Here is a 15,027-nt window from a genome sequence, read left to right as displayed (position 1 = left end):
TGCCTTCGCCGATTGCGATCGTCGATCCGCCTATTACCGCCGATGCAACATGCCGATCGGATCTAGACCGTTGATCGGCCAGATCCGACGGCCCCTGTGCAACCACTGTTCAAGCCTTGCTTTCATGGTTTTCTTCATGTTTTTAAGGCCCGATAGTGTTATCTGCCTTCTCCATAACTTCTCCTTTTTCGGTGGTCTTGCCCTTTTGGGAGATTTGGAAGACTTAGAGGGTTTTTAGACCCATTATTCAAGGGATTTTTGCCTCTTTTTCCTTTGAAAAAGGGCAGCTTCATTTTATGATAGCTTTCCCATCTGAAATCTGTTTTCGCCCATTTAAGTTGTGTTGGATTCAGAATAGAGGGATCCCTGCAATGAGACTATTTCTGAGAGCAGCCTGCGATTTTCATTTTCCTCTGATTTACAAAGGATTTGTGCCATTTGGCACCTTCTACTTCTTATATGAAGTCTTTTAAACTTAAAGGTTTATTCAGGATCCATTTTTGGATCATCAGGGATTTTGAATTCCCTTCCTTTCTCAGTGTTGGATCTTCTGGATTTTCTCTTTTGCTTCCTTGTAGCTCTGATACCATGTGAAAATTCCAAAAAAAAGGAAATCCTACTGCAATGATTAATATGACTTCTTCTACTTATTACTTCAAAGATAAGTTATCTACTGTATTCTTACAACAAGTATTGAAACATATTCTACTGCAGCCTTCACAATTAATACATCGCATAAATTAAATGAAAGTAAAATGTCGGCACATATACAAACACAATAACACAGTTATTTTTGGACAATTGTCGTCGGAAAAACCCAATGCGGGAAAACCGGTGCAACATATGAGGGTTTTATTATTCTTCAACAAAAATTAACATGTACAAAATTTCACCCAGCAGTATAGAATTGAGAAATATTTAAAGACATTCCTGAACAAGTGTCTAACCCGAGAGAGAAGTTCCTTGACCCTCTACGTCTCTTTGGCTTGCCCAGCATCAGTTTCTCTGGCGTCTGGACTAACCTGCGTAGTGCCTGCGTCACTCAGGCCAGCGCTGCCTCTCCCAGCGTCAATATGCCCAGCGTTGTTCCTTCTGCTGCTCTGTGTCTTCGTCCCTGTCTCCCTAGCTGATGTTGAACCAATGTTACCAGACACGGAATCGGCAATAAATCGGCGAGGCAAAAGAGCGAAAGTTTTAATCGGGAAAAAATCGGCAAATTCATTAAATAAAAATATACACATATATTGAATTAAAAAAACCATTTTTCATTAATATTGGGTAAAGGTATGTCCAAACAATGCATAATATCAATAGATGTCCAAAATATCATGAATAAATAAGTATCTCATATATGTTATGAGTCCACACATGATCCAAAGCACTGAGTCTTGAGTCCTTAGAAGCATATGCTTCTTAAAGTTTACAAAAAAGTTAAAAACTGCATACTAATCAGAAAAAAATCAGCAACTAAGAGTCTAAGACTCTTAAGAGTGAGAACTAGAAGCGATTCCTCCCGCTCCTTCGCTTGCTTGACTCTCAAAGTTCTCCAAGTCATGAAGGCTGAAAAGAGGAGGCTCATCTAATTGAACCCATTCTGCCGCATTTGTAGCTTGCAAATCTAACTCTTCAAGGTCGATTGGTGAATGATCAATACCTGTCATTATCATGAGACATTGAAATGTGAATTAAAATTTCACTTTGAAGTTTGAACTTTAAACTTTTAAAGTACGAACTAGATTATGAAACCTTCAAATTCAAGCTCTCGAATCTCACCTTGTATTTGTTTGTTGCGAAGTCGTAGATTGTAATGGACAAATACAAGGTCATTCAAGCGCTTTTGTGTCAATCGGTTGCGCTTCTTAGAATGTATTTTCTCAAACATGCTCCAGTTGCGTTCACAACCTGAAGCACTGCATGCTTGGTTTAAGATTCGAATGGCAAATCTCTTCAAATCTGGCGTATCACTACCAAAGTTTTGCCACCAAAGACCTAGCAAGTGGTAAGGGTTTGTGAGTAGAAGACTAGAAGTACCAAATTAGTAAATAGTAAAAACTTAAAAAGAAAAGAAAATTTAATAAAACATTTAACATACAAAATAAAGTTTAAACTTTAAACAAATTTAATGAATTGATGAAGCCTTCAAGCTGGGTACCTGGCAACATCTTTGACCTTTGTCTTATAGCACTGGTATAGGCAAACAATTTAGATGGTGTCCTATAATCTTGTAGTTGGGAAAAGACACGACTTTGTTGTTCTGGATCAGGGAAGCACCTTTCCAAGCATGTCATAAGTCCTCTGCCAACCTCCCCATCCTCATTAAATTTGCTCTTATCATAAAAATATTGTGGGTTTAAGAAGTACCCAGCAGCATGTAAGGGGGAATGCAATTGCCTATCCCAACGTGCATCTATAATGTCCCAAAGAGGCATATACTTTGTCTCATCATCCCCATATCTTCTTTTGATGGCCTCCTTTGCGAGATCCATCGCCTCATAAATGTAACCCATAGCGGGTTTGTCACCATCAACCATCCTGAAAGTTCAAGCATTCAAATTTAAAGAAATATGAAACATTGTAAATAAAAAGAAGCTTGAAATGAAATTTAAAAAATGAAAAAGTTAAAAGACTAAAAGTACCTGAGAACTCTAACAAGGGACTCCGTCACAGCAATAATCTCTTCAGCATCTTTCCAGAAGCCATCATTAAACACAAGTGCAGCAATTTCGATGCCTTCAGGGGTCTTGGAATGTTTAGATCCCATCCACTCAGGTCCCAAGAACATCCTCTTCAGATTTATCTTTTGCTCAACCACAGATTGCAAAGATATGAAATTTGTTGCAAATCTAGTCACTGCAGGTCGAACAATTTCTTTACCTTCAGTGTATATTCTCATAGTGTTTAGGACAATAGTGTGGTTGTATAGGTATTTGGTTATGGATTTTGCTTTCTCCACAACCTCATGTATCCAATGAAGCTTACCAATGTCCTCAAGCATTAAATCTATGCAATGGGCAGCACAAGAGGTCCAAAAAATAGTGGGGTGCCTCATCTCAAAAAGTCTACCAGCAGCCATATAATTCGCTGCATTATCGGTGACAATTTGTACAACATTTTCTTCTCCCACTTCTTGAACGACTTCCTCCATCATTTCACAGATAAGTTGGGCAGTCTTAATCTTATCTGAAGCATCCACTGACTTGAGAAACATTGTGCCTGCGGGACAAGATACAAGGAAATTTATTAAAGTTCTATTCCTCTGATCTGTCCATCCATCACTCATGATGGTGCACCCTGTTTCTACCCATGATGAACGAAACTCAGCTAGCACAAGCATGACATCTTCAACACTCTCTAACAACATATCTGTCCTAAGGCTCTCTGATGTAGGGGCTTTGAACCCTGGACCTGCAGCAGCAATTGCATCAATCATAGCTTGCCAATAAGGACTTCTGGCACAGTGGAAAGGTATGTCAGAATAGTACCAAAAGTTAGCAATGGCCTTCCTTGCCTGACTATGGATATTTTTTTTCCAACCAGTGCCATCCAAGGTAGGTTGGGAACCGGGTTTTGTGCGGGGAGCAAAAAAGGCGTTTATGTTTCCACCTCCAGTGTTCAAGGAAGGAGTTGAAGGACTGGCATGGCTTTGAGTTTGACTTGGCCTTGGAGGCATGTGTGGAAAACTTGGGAACGGCATTGAGGATTCAACAGATTGAGGTGACATGGGGCTAGTGACAGAAAAAGTATCAACTCCAACATTTCCTATTTCAGCAGTTTGCTTTGCTTTCTTGGCATTATGCTGCTCTAACATTTCAAGGGCCAAGGCTGCTTGGTATTGGACATTCTCGTCAACGGTGCCGCAAATACCTATATCATGGCCAGGTATTTTTGCAAGGTGGAACTTGAATCTATAAATGCCTCCACTGCATTCCTTTTTGCAAAATTTACAAAGGAGCGTGGATTTTCCGGGAATCTTGTCACAATAAGCCCAAGCAAAGTCCCGCTCTCTCGGCATTGTTGTTGCTTTGAACTTGTGTTTAATTTGTGGCTTCTGTTAAGATTTGGAGTCCGGCTTCTATTTAATTTGTGGCTCCTGTGAAAGACAACAAAAAATCAAATTTAAAAATCATCCAAAAACTTAAAATATTAAAACATGTGCCAAAAACTTACATATTAATTCACTTCTAAGTTCTGATTCGAAAACGTTTTCCATATACACTCTGCAAGGGCATAATAATATAGCCTAGCCAGTCTGTAAAGTTGGAAATTGGAATATCTCCTTCAACAAATCATAACACAAGATGATAGGGCTAGTACTGTACTCCAATCTGTAGGAATATCTCCTTCCACTGTATATGTGTGTTCCATGAAAATTTGGCCTCAGCTAGACCTGTATGGCAGCTCTGCAGTAAGAAATACAGCAGGAACCATGTCTCAGCCTTTATTAAAACTGAAGCCATGTTAGTGCATAATTGTTGGATTAGTATTATTTCAACCATGATTAGTGCAACTGCACACTGACATGAGACCAAATCCAGAAGTTACAGGCATTCTGCAGAAACAAACTAGCAAGGCTGAAAATCTAAGGTCGTTGAATCTGGAAGCATCACTAACTCTTTAGCAACAGATTATTAATGCATGAGATTAGCTACTAGATTTAGGCAGTCTATCATTATGAAGTTATGAACATCGTATGCCTGACGTGACAATGATAACTTAGTTGACTTAAGCTGGAAATGACAAGAAATTCTCAGACGCAATGGCAGACTAAATGATCTCATGTCAGATCTGGATATGAATCTCTATCATAGCTGGATCCAAACTATGCCCTGGCTGGATCCTAGATGGATCCAGTTACAGATCCGTATTACTGGTTGGATCCTAGGCATATCTGGATCTGCAGATCCTGGAGGCTGGAACCTACCCAAACAGATACAGTAACTTAGCAAAAATACTTAAAACAGCATATGTATGTCGTTACAACAAACATGTATAAGGGATCACATGCCAACTCAAACAACGATGCCTCAACTACTGTGATCAATCTCAATGACGGAATGCAGCAACGCTGCAACACAGTTTGGTAACTATATATGTTGGTACAGGAATGCAGCGGCTCGGGCTCACGCAGGTTACCAACTTACCTCGTCTTCAAGGCTGAAGGCGGCACGCAGGTTCAGCAATCCGTCGAATCTCTGCGTCGATACTCGATAGTGACTGTGAAACTCACGTAATCTCCGGCGGCGTCGAACACTGAATCTCTGCGTCGATGACTCGACAGCGAAACTGTGACAGTGAAACCCAAAATACCTCGCGTCGATAGCGAAACTGTGAAACCCGAAATACCTCGGCCCCGATACTAATCCGAAACCCGAAAAAAGATTTACCCGCCATAATCCGAAACCCGAAAAAAAATAAAACTGGCGGGACTCGCCAAAAAAACACAGAACCGGCGATTTTTTCAGGAATCGCGAGTCAAACTCGCGTTGACCACGATCCAAAATCGGTCAACGCGAGTCGACTCGGAACGTTTTGGATCGGATCGTTTAGCCGCCGAGCAGATTGAAACTCGCGATTTTGCCAATTAAACGGCGATTCCTGTTTCACTGTGTTGAACCCTCTCTATCTCTCCTCCACCTGCAACTCTCCCTCTGAATTGATTTTCTCTTGTCGAACTTCAACCAGTGAGAAAATCGATTTCTCTTGGGCAACTGAGTCTCTGCTTGGTGTGTTTTTCCAAATGACCCTCAAGTCTCTTCTTATATCTCACTGTTGAACAATCAACGGCCTAGATTAAAACATAATCAAAGGCTCAGATCGTTTTGACTTGATCCATGGTTTTTGCTAGAAGTTTCACCACTAACTAGATTAATACCCAATAATATTTTAATTTTCCTAAGATTAGACTTAGAAACCCCATTAAAAAAAAATATTATTTTAATAAAATCATTTCTGTGTGAAATCTCGCAAAATGTTTTCTGGGTTCTTTGGAATACCTGTGTCGAAGCCTCCCTGCAAAATTTAAGGCTTAGAGCACATCCGATGCTACCCCAAATCAACAGAGATTGCTTGGAGTGAGGGTAATTTCCATCAAATAATTTTTCCCAATACTTTCTCTACAGGATTGTCAGTTTTCAGCATTCAAATTGTACTCAGAATTTCATTGCTACTTAATAATAAAAACCCTCAGTTGTTGCACCGGTTTTCCCAAGTCGGGTTTTTCGAGAGACTTTAGTCCAAAAACAACTGTGTCAATTTTTTATGTGTGCGCTAGCAGCTAGAATATTTCTTTGTTTCCAGCTCTATTCTTTTCTGCCTTATTTTTGTGAAGATTGCAGTGTTATATTTCGTTGTCGTAGCAATAAACTGTTAATTTAATTAACAATTAGAAGAAATAATACCAGTCACTGCAATAAAATTTCGCAGCGAGATTTTCTCAGCTGCAAAATAATTTCGTAGCGCGAAATTTTCACAAAATAGACTTGCAGATTTCTAAATAATTTAAATGACTTTAAGGGCACTGATCGTGATTGGTTAAGGAAACAGACAACAATACAACAGATGCAAGGCATCTATCTAAACAGTGTTTTCAAACTCGGGCCAAGTTGAGTCATACTCAGTCAACTCAGATGAGTTGACCACTGCCCATACTGACTTGGACAATGTATGCATTCAAAGGGCCAGTTTGGTACCGAACCACAATGCTTCTCATTCATGTTTGTAATTTTATGTTTCTTGCTCATTTATTAATAATGCTTTCTTTCTTCAATATTTTTTGGGAATTATCATTTATGGTTTGGAATTTTAAATTATATTTTTCATTAAAATTTAAAATATTATATGTATTTTTTAGTAAAGCAAGTCATTGAAATAAGATCAGTCCAAGTCAATCAAAGTCCAAGTTGACCCTCGACCAATTCCAAATCCAAGTCCCAGTTTTAAAACATTGGATCTAAACGAAGTAAAAGTCCACTGAAAACATTAGAATGACAATTATGTTAGTGTCAAATAAGTCATTTAGGCCTCCTCAACCAAGTCGGCCTCAACCTGGACAAGTCAGCCTAATTACGAGGCAGAATCCACTATATAATGGCAGCAACTCAACCTCATTTGAAACACATCTCAAGAAAGTTCGATCTGCAATCGCTGGAGGGAGAAAAGAGAGTGAAAACTCTAAGAAGGAAGAGGAAAATCTAGTGAAGGAGAAAGAAGCCTTTCTCAAGCAAAAGAAGTCGCATTTTCTCTCTCTTTGACTCACAGGTGCAAAATTCTAAAGCTACTGGGGAGGCCGAAATTTCAGATCTTCAGTAGGGCCGAAATTCTAGAAGTTGGGGGCTGAAATTCTGGACTATTGTTGGGGTGAAGCTACTAGACAAGAGGAGACTACTGAAGTTTGCAAAATCATCTTGGAAGACTGACTTGGTGGAGGAAGGTTTTTTGGTCAGGTCTAAGGTCTTGGTCTATCTCAATTTGATTTACTAGTGGAAGAGTTTTATGGGGTTTTCCCCTATAGAGGGGTTTTAGCCCTGGCTGAGTGGCCACATCTGGTGTTTTTGATCTTCATGTTTTGATTTGATGATTGCTTGATGAAAAAAAGATAAAAGAAGAACATAAAGAAAGTTAATAAGACTACAAAAATATCACAAGTAATTATCAATATAAGAAAATCTTTCTGCCTTTCTGGTTTTCTAACATGAACTTCAATGGAGAACGAGATTTACAAAGAAGAATGAGGTACCCAGGGGTTATCAGTAGATTTTATCAATTTATTGGGTATTTTCTATTGTATTCTTTTATGTTGAAGAAGACCCATCAGAGGTATTCAAGTCCTGGCCATGGTGACATCGATTTGCTGAAGGAATGAGTCATAAAGGAGCTGGGGCGTATTTTATTTAGTGGCCGATACCAAGGACTGCGTTCATCACTCTTTGCTGACAAGTTTCCACGGGGAAGTCGACCCAGCCTTCTGCAAGTGAAATCTGGACGAGTTTTGGAACCAACCAGAGTCGAAATACTGTGTATTGGAGCTGTAATCTTTGACAAATCAGAGCTGAACGTGGGTATGTGGATGTAATAAGTTTCTGGGCAGGTAAATGGGTGCACACATTATTGTTGGAGGTCGTATTCACCAATTTGAAGCTGCTGCCTTTCTAATCTGCTCGCTGGAGTTATTTCTGAACTTGTATGCAGCCCCAATTTCTTACCTGAGCGTGCCAAAATGTACCTATAGCTGTGTTGACAAGAGGACTGTGGGAGTACCATTTTCTGTGGCCCGTAGCATTCAGTTAATTGCTGGTCGGCGTGTTTATCCACTCTCCTGGGCAGCGTATTTCACTGTTATGTGCTGGAGCATTATCCTAAGGGACTGTTATTTGTATATGTTCGTATTATTAAATGGTGCCTCCACCTCCAGATTTTATCTCTCTAGTCAGTTCACTGTATATTCAATTTTATTTTAAAATAAGAAATGTCCCTCTTCTAGCTGCCTTTGATTATTGTCAGTTGCATTGTGGTCCTGAAACTTGTTATTGAGATATACTATTTATTTAAAGGCTGTTAATACATGGAAGAATATCAAAAACAATGCACAAGTGGAACAAATTCATGAAAACATCACCTACAGCAGAGGGTATTCACACTGTTTGAAGAAAGTTGCCACTGAAAATTTAATTACAAACTCTGAGATTTATTGTGAAAATTATAGTTTTTTCCAAGTGGGAATTTTACAAGGTTCTCTACTGTATCTTACTCTGGTAAATACTAACATAAAAACCCAAAAGTTAGTATGGAGTTTTTCAAATTTATATCCATTTCTTCATATCCCTGAAGCTGGAATTCTTCATTGCTTTACCAACTTGATAGGATCATATATCTAGTCTGCATTTCATTGCCTACTCAACCTTTCAAGATGGAGGACCAAAAAAATTTATCAAGGAAGCAAGATTATAGTTTTGAATTTAGCTTTGTAAACACAACTGTGACACATTTATGAAATTTCCAGCAGATCCTACAAGGAAGGAAATTGAAGAAAACACACGCCGTACTTCTCATTTTTCCTAGAATGGAAGGAGACTAACCTCATTCCTATATTCCTTCTCCACTGTGCCCACAGTTGAACCTTGATGGCGAGCTCCAACTAGCATGAAGGCTGAAATCCATATTAACTTCTCCAACATCGACTTTTCAAACGTGCCTTTGTCAAGAACCTGCACTTCAATTTGTAAGTTCAATTCAATTCTTCATCCAAAATCATATCATCTAAAATGTTAACGTGTGCTACAACATCATATCAGAAGTTATGATCCACAACAACTACAAAATAATCATATCAGACTTGTATGGACATTTGCCATTTTCCTTTATATGAGTCTCTCGCTCAACAAAAACTGAGTTTAATTCAAATTTTTATACAATAGCATTGTCTCAGAAGTTATGACACACAACCTTATATCAAGCATTCTGATTTACAATTAAAAACTATTATGTGACTGTATAGATATTCGATAAATATCGATTACATAAGTTCCATCCTCTAGGCAATTCAGATCTGCTAATATGAAAATTTGAAAAATAAACTAGTGGCTTTCAGCAGCCACTTTTGAGGCTATATGACATTGTTAATGACGGATTTATGTAACTGATTCATATGGCAAGAGAATTATGTTGACGGTTTTATTTATTACAGGCCAGTAAATGGCATCAAAATACACAATGAAAGCTAAATTCAGAGAAGGTCAACCTGGCTAAATGAAACACTCTGCTTTTAGGCTTAGAAAGCAACCCAGTTTAAAGCTGTCATGTATCAATCTTAGGAGTTCAAATACAGCAAAAAAATTAAACTTACTTCTTACAAACCCCAACAAGGCTGTCAATGTTATATAAATAAAAACTTTTAATACTAGCATAATTGTTACCATTTCAGCAAATTAATCAGCATAAACTCGTTTGGTACTTTTTACAGTGATGTTAAGTTTATTGGAGCCCTCAATGTGGCTCTGTTGGGTCCCTATAATACTAGTGATTACCCCATTACTATTGTAGTTATACCCCTTATTAATATTGTTGTGCCCCTATTGCCCCCATATTGTTATTACTGTGCCCCATAGAATCCCTCTATTGTTATTTTTGTGGCTTTATATTATTATTGTTGAGTCGGCTGGATTATATTGTGACTCCTTAGACTCTTATATATAGAAAGGAGGTTTTGTCATTTGAATCATCCAAGAATTGTTCATTTATGTAATGTAAAGGAGGTTGCCCCCTCGAAAAGGCTAAATTCTAAGGCGTTGATCTATCTTTTCTATCTTTTCTTGAGCTGGTTTCATAACATTTGGTATCAGAGCTTTGGATTCTAGGGTTTCGCTGCTCCAAACAGGTCATCGTGGCATTTTTGCTATAACTTTTTTCTGTGACGTTTCAGAAGTCGCAAAAAAAACCCATTTGAGAAGAAATCGCGTTGAACCGTGGGTCTGAATTTCAGAGCTTTTCGCACGATATTTGCGGAGATATGATCTAAGGAAGTTGGTCTTTTTGCAGATTCCTGAATTACATTCAAAACAGGTGACCTGGGGAAAATCGTCATAACTTTCTCTTTGGGGATCGGATTGAAATTTCGTAAGAAGGTACAGAAAGAGGACGAACTGTATTAGTATTTTTTGATGATATACTAATCTACAGCAAGTCTTGGAAGGATCATGTTGAACATGTTGACAAGGTGCTACAACTATTGAAGGAGAAACAATTATATGCAAAAAGATCCAAATGTTTCTTTGGAGTCCAGGAGGTGGAATATTTGGGTCATATTGTATCTCATGAAGGAGTTAAGGTAGACCCTAGCAAAATTAAAGCTATTAAGGAATGGAAAATCCCCACATCCATAAAGCATCTGCGAGGATTTCTCGGGTTGACAGGGTATTATCGCAAGTTTGTTAAGAATTATGGGAGAATAGCAGCACCTCTAACAACATTATTGAAGAAAGATGCATTTTCATGGACTCTGGAAGCAACAAAGGCCTTTGAACATCTTAAAGAGGCAATGTGCCAAGCACCGGTCTTAGCTACACCAGACTTCACAAAAACCTTTATTGTGGAATGTGATGCTTCAGGAAATGGAATTGGTGCTGTTCTAATGCAAGATGAAAGACCCATTGCTTTTGAAAGTCGTCCAATCAAGGGAAAGTTTTTAAGCAAAACTATTTATGAGAAGGAAATGTTGGCAATACTCCATGCACTTAAAAAATGGCGACCCTACCTAATGGGTAGACACTTCAAGGTAAAAACGGATCATGATAGCCTTAAATACTTTTTACAACAAAGATTATCCTCTGAAGAGCAACAAAAGTGGGTCACAAAGATGTTGGGTTATGACTTTGAAATCATCTACAAAAAAGGGAAGCAAAATGTGGTGGCAGATGCACTCTCAAGAAAGGATGAGGATGTGAAAGCATTGTTGTGCGCCATTTCTATTATCCAACCAGATTGGATAAACGAAGCAAGGGAGGAATGGAAGAATGACAAAGAAGTGTGGGCACTTATTCGAAAGCTACAACAAGATTCCAGTACTTCAGATACATTTAGCTGGCAAAATGATTCGTTATGGTACAAAGATCGCTTATACCTCTGTAAGAATTCCCAGCTAAAACAAAAGATTCTTATGGAATTGCACACTTCTCCCTTAGGAGGGCACTCAGGATTTTTAAAAACTTACCACAGGGTTAAGAAGGAATTTTTTTGGGATGGCCTTAAATCAGATATTCAAAAGTTTGTGGCGGAATGTTTGGTTTGCCAACAAAATAAAGTTGAAACAATTAAGACACCGGGTCTATTACAACCTTTATCCATTCCAAGCCAACGTTGGGAGGAGGTTTCAATGGATTTTATCACAGGTTTACCCAAGTCTGAGGGAAAGAGTGTCATCATGGTGGTAGTTGACAGACTTACCAAGTATGCACACTTTTGTGCATTATCACATCCATTTAAAGCCAGTACAGTTTCTACTGCATTTATGGAAACAGTTCAAAAGCTACATGGAAACCCAAAGATTATTGTAAGTGACAGAGATCCCATTTTCACTGGAAATTTTTGGACAGAATTATTTTCTTGTCTTGGTACTCAGTTAGCTCATAGCTCATCTTATCATCCTCAATCTGATGGGCAAACTGAGATAGTAAACAAATGTTTGGAAGGATATCTTCGTTGCTTTGTATCTGATAAACAGACACAATGGGTCAAATGGTTGCCTCTGGCTGAATGGTGGTATAACACTTCCTTCCATACAGCAACAAAAATGACCCCATTTATGGCACTTTATGGGTATCAACCACCATCCATCACATCATATTTAAGAGAAAATTCTAAGGTTCAGGCAGTGGAACATCACATCGAACATCAACAACAAGTCCTCCAACTCTTAAAGGATAACCTCGTGTTGGCACAGAATAGAATGAAACAACAGGCAGATCAACATCGCAGTGAAAGAATTTTTGATGTAGGTGATTGGGTATTCCTACGGCTACAACCATATAAGCAAATGTCTCTGAAGCAAGCTAAGAAGGATAATAAATTATCACCAAAGTATTATGGTCCGTACAAGGTGTTGCAAAAGATTGGTACTATGGCATACAAATTGGAGCTTCCTGTAGCTTCTCAATTGCACCCAGTTTTCCATGTTTCATGTTTAAAGACGGTTATAGGCGACAAGCTCCCAGTCCAAACAATATTGCCAGAATGGCAGAACTTGACGAGGAAGGAAAAATTATATTGAAACCGGAAGCAGTCACAGAAACAAGAACTCGACAGCTACGAAATCGTTCAATTTCAAATTATCTTATCAAGTGGAAGAACTTATCCGCTGAAGATTCCACATGGGAGGATGAGAATTTTATGCAGAAGTATCCATAACTACTCAAGCGTTGAAGACAACACTTTTTTGAAGGAGAGGGGCATGTTGGGTCCCTATAATACTAGTGATTACCCCATTACTATTGTAGTTATACCCCTTATTAATATTGTTGTGCCCCTATTGCCCCGGCCCCCCATATTGTTATTACTGTGCCCCATAGAATCCCTCTATTGTTATTTTTGTGGCTTTATATTATTATTGTTAGGTCGGCTGGATTATATTGTGACTTCTTAGACTCCTATATATAGAAAGGAGGTTTTGTCATTTGAATCATCCAAGAATTGTTCATTTATGTAATGTAAAGGAGGTTTCCCCCTCAAAGAGGCTAAATTCTAAGGCGTTGATCTATCTTTTCTATCTTTTCTTGAGCTGGTTTCATAACAGACTCCATTGTATTTAATACCAATCCCTCTTATTATGGTTATGTAACATGAACTAAATATCCCAAAAGAAATAATATCATATTAATGAATGAATTATGAACAATACATTGGTGCTCAGGCCCTCAGTGTGGCTCGACTGTATTTAATATCAATCCCTCTTATTATGGTTATGTGCCATGAATTAGATATCCCAAAAGAAACAATATTATATTAATGAATGAATGATTGACAATACATTGGTGTTAAGGCCCTTTATTTATACAATGATTGACTTAAAGTCGTGAATCTTCAATAAAGGAACCTGTTACACCTCATATTGTATGAGAATCCACAGTGTGATTTTCATCACATTTGAAGAGATTGCTGATGTTTCCTTGGAGACTTTGGACCAACTTCGGGGCATTCATCTTCATGGAGCCCCTTTTTGGTGAGATTTGTAGCTTGGGAGATACTCCACAAACCTAGATCCGGAGTTTGTGTGAGTTTGGTCACAAAACGAGTTTGTGGTCAAAGAACCCAAGTGAAAGGGTCTTAGACCCTGAAGGGGTTAAAGATTCTAAAAAAGAAAAATTAAATCCTAAGTCTAAGTGGATAAAACCCCTAATAAGATCTAGAGGGTTTCGAAAGAGGCTTAGGAAATCTATTTAAGGAGGCCTTATGAGAAGCCTAATTATCAAGTGAAGAATTCATTTGATCCAAGAGGTATGTGGGAGAGATGTAGCCCTAGTAGGATGAGTTCCTCAAGCCGCATCACCTTTAGGAGGATGAGTTTAGGACCATGAAGGGTTTGTGAGGGCCGAATCTCTGCTCTAAAAGAGGAAGGGTTTCTCTGAGTTCTCACGTGTCAAGTAAGGTGAGATTTGAGCATGGAGGAGATCTATTTTTGTCGATAGTCTATGCCCTACTAAGGACTGATCTGCCATGCCAAGAGTTGTTCAGACCAGTGTTGCACGAAATGCCCCCCCCCCGAATCAAAAGCCCGAAACGCGACCTGTAAGGATCTGTGGGTGATATGTCGGTCGAGACTCGAAACGCAATCTGTACGGATCTGTGGGTGATCCATTGACCGAAACGCGATTCGGAAATTCTGAAACGCGGATTGGGCCGAAAAAGACAGTTCCTGCCCTGTTGGAACCGTCCGGCCCGATCCGCGTTTCAGAATTCCCGAACCTCGTTTCAATCGGCGGATTGGTCGTACGAAACGCCGCGCTTCGGGGCCGCATCCATACGGATCGCGATCGCTTCCACGGGCAGTCGGACGTTTCCGTCGTGCTTCGGAGCCGGATCTGTACAGATCACGGCCGCTCCCACGGGCAGTCGGACGTTTCCGCCATGCTTCGAGGCCAGATCTGTACGAATCGCAACACCTTCCACGGGCAATCGGATGTTTCCGCCGCGCAGCCCACTCATTTGGCTTTTTTTTCTTTCCTATTGGTTGGGGGTGGGTCCAAGTTGGGTTAGGGTGAGGAGTGAAGGGATTAAAAGGGTCTTTCATCTCTCGTTTGCTCACTTCTATTTTATGATAGCTTGGAGAACAGAGGAGAAGAGAGCTTGGTGAAGAGAGGAGAAAGAGAGGAGAGACTTGAGAAGAGTTTGGAGTGAAGAAGGAGGAGGAGCTTGGAGGAGTAAAGAAGGGCTTCCATCTACAAGAGCTAAAGAGTTAAGTGCAAACCCCAAACTCCCTCATTTTTTTCTCATTGTTTTTTGTATTTTTCACCTTCCTCTCCTACTCCTCATTCTTTCTTC

At 39.3% G+C, this 15,027-nt stretch overlaps 2 protein-coding genes across 2 annotated transcripts in view; both read right to left on the bottom strand.

The window, feature by feature from the left end:
* Positions 1 to 15,027, bottom strand: part of LOC149244187 (nuclear protein) — a 152,029-nt gene that overhangs the window by 70,188 nt on the left and 66,814 nt on the right. The window contains exon 3 of the mRNA XM_089374757.1: positions 9,075 to 9,203. Coding sequence (XP_089230883.1) covers positions 9,075 to 9,203 — 129 coding nt within the window. The remainder of the gene's footprint in view (positions 1 to 9,074; positions 9,204 to 15,027) is intronic.
* On the bottom strand, positions 1,485 to 2,923 carry LOC149244188 (uncharacterized). The gene is made up of 4 exons (XM_089461047.1): positions 2,637 to 2,923; positions 2,153 to 2,532; positions 1,774 to 1,989; positions 1,485 to 1,654 (listed from the first exon to the last, which is right to left on the bottom strand). Exons 1-4 carry the CDS (start codon positions 2,891 to 2,893, stop codon positions 1,485 to 1,487), a joined length of 1,023 nt encoding a protein of 340 aa, XP_089317173.1. The 5' UTR covers positions 2,894 to 2,923.

Source organism: Pinus tabuliformis, chromosome 8, assembly GCF_031772625.1.
Source record: "Pinus tabuliformis cultivar Carrire ecotype Pingquan chromosome 8, CPIR1, whole genome shotgun sequence".
NCBI lineage: Eukaryota > Viridiplantae > Streptophyta > Pinopsida > Pinales > Pinaceae > Pinus > Pinus tabuliformis.
The sequence above is the reverse complement of the archived record's forward strand: the minus strand, read 5'-3'. Positions and strand labels throughout refer to the sequence as shown.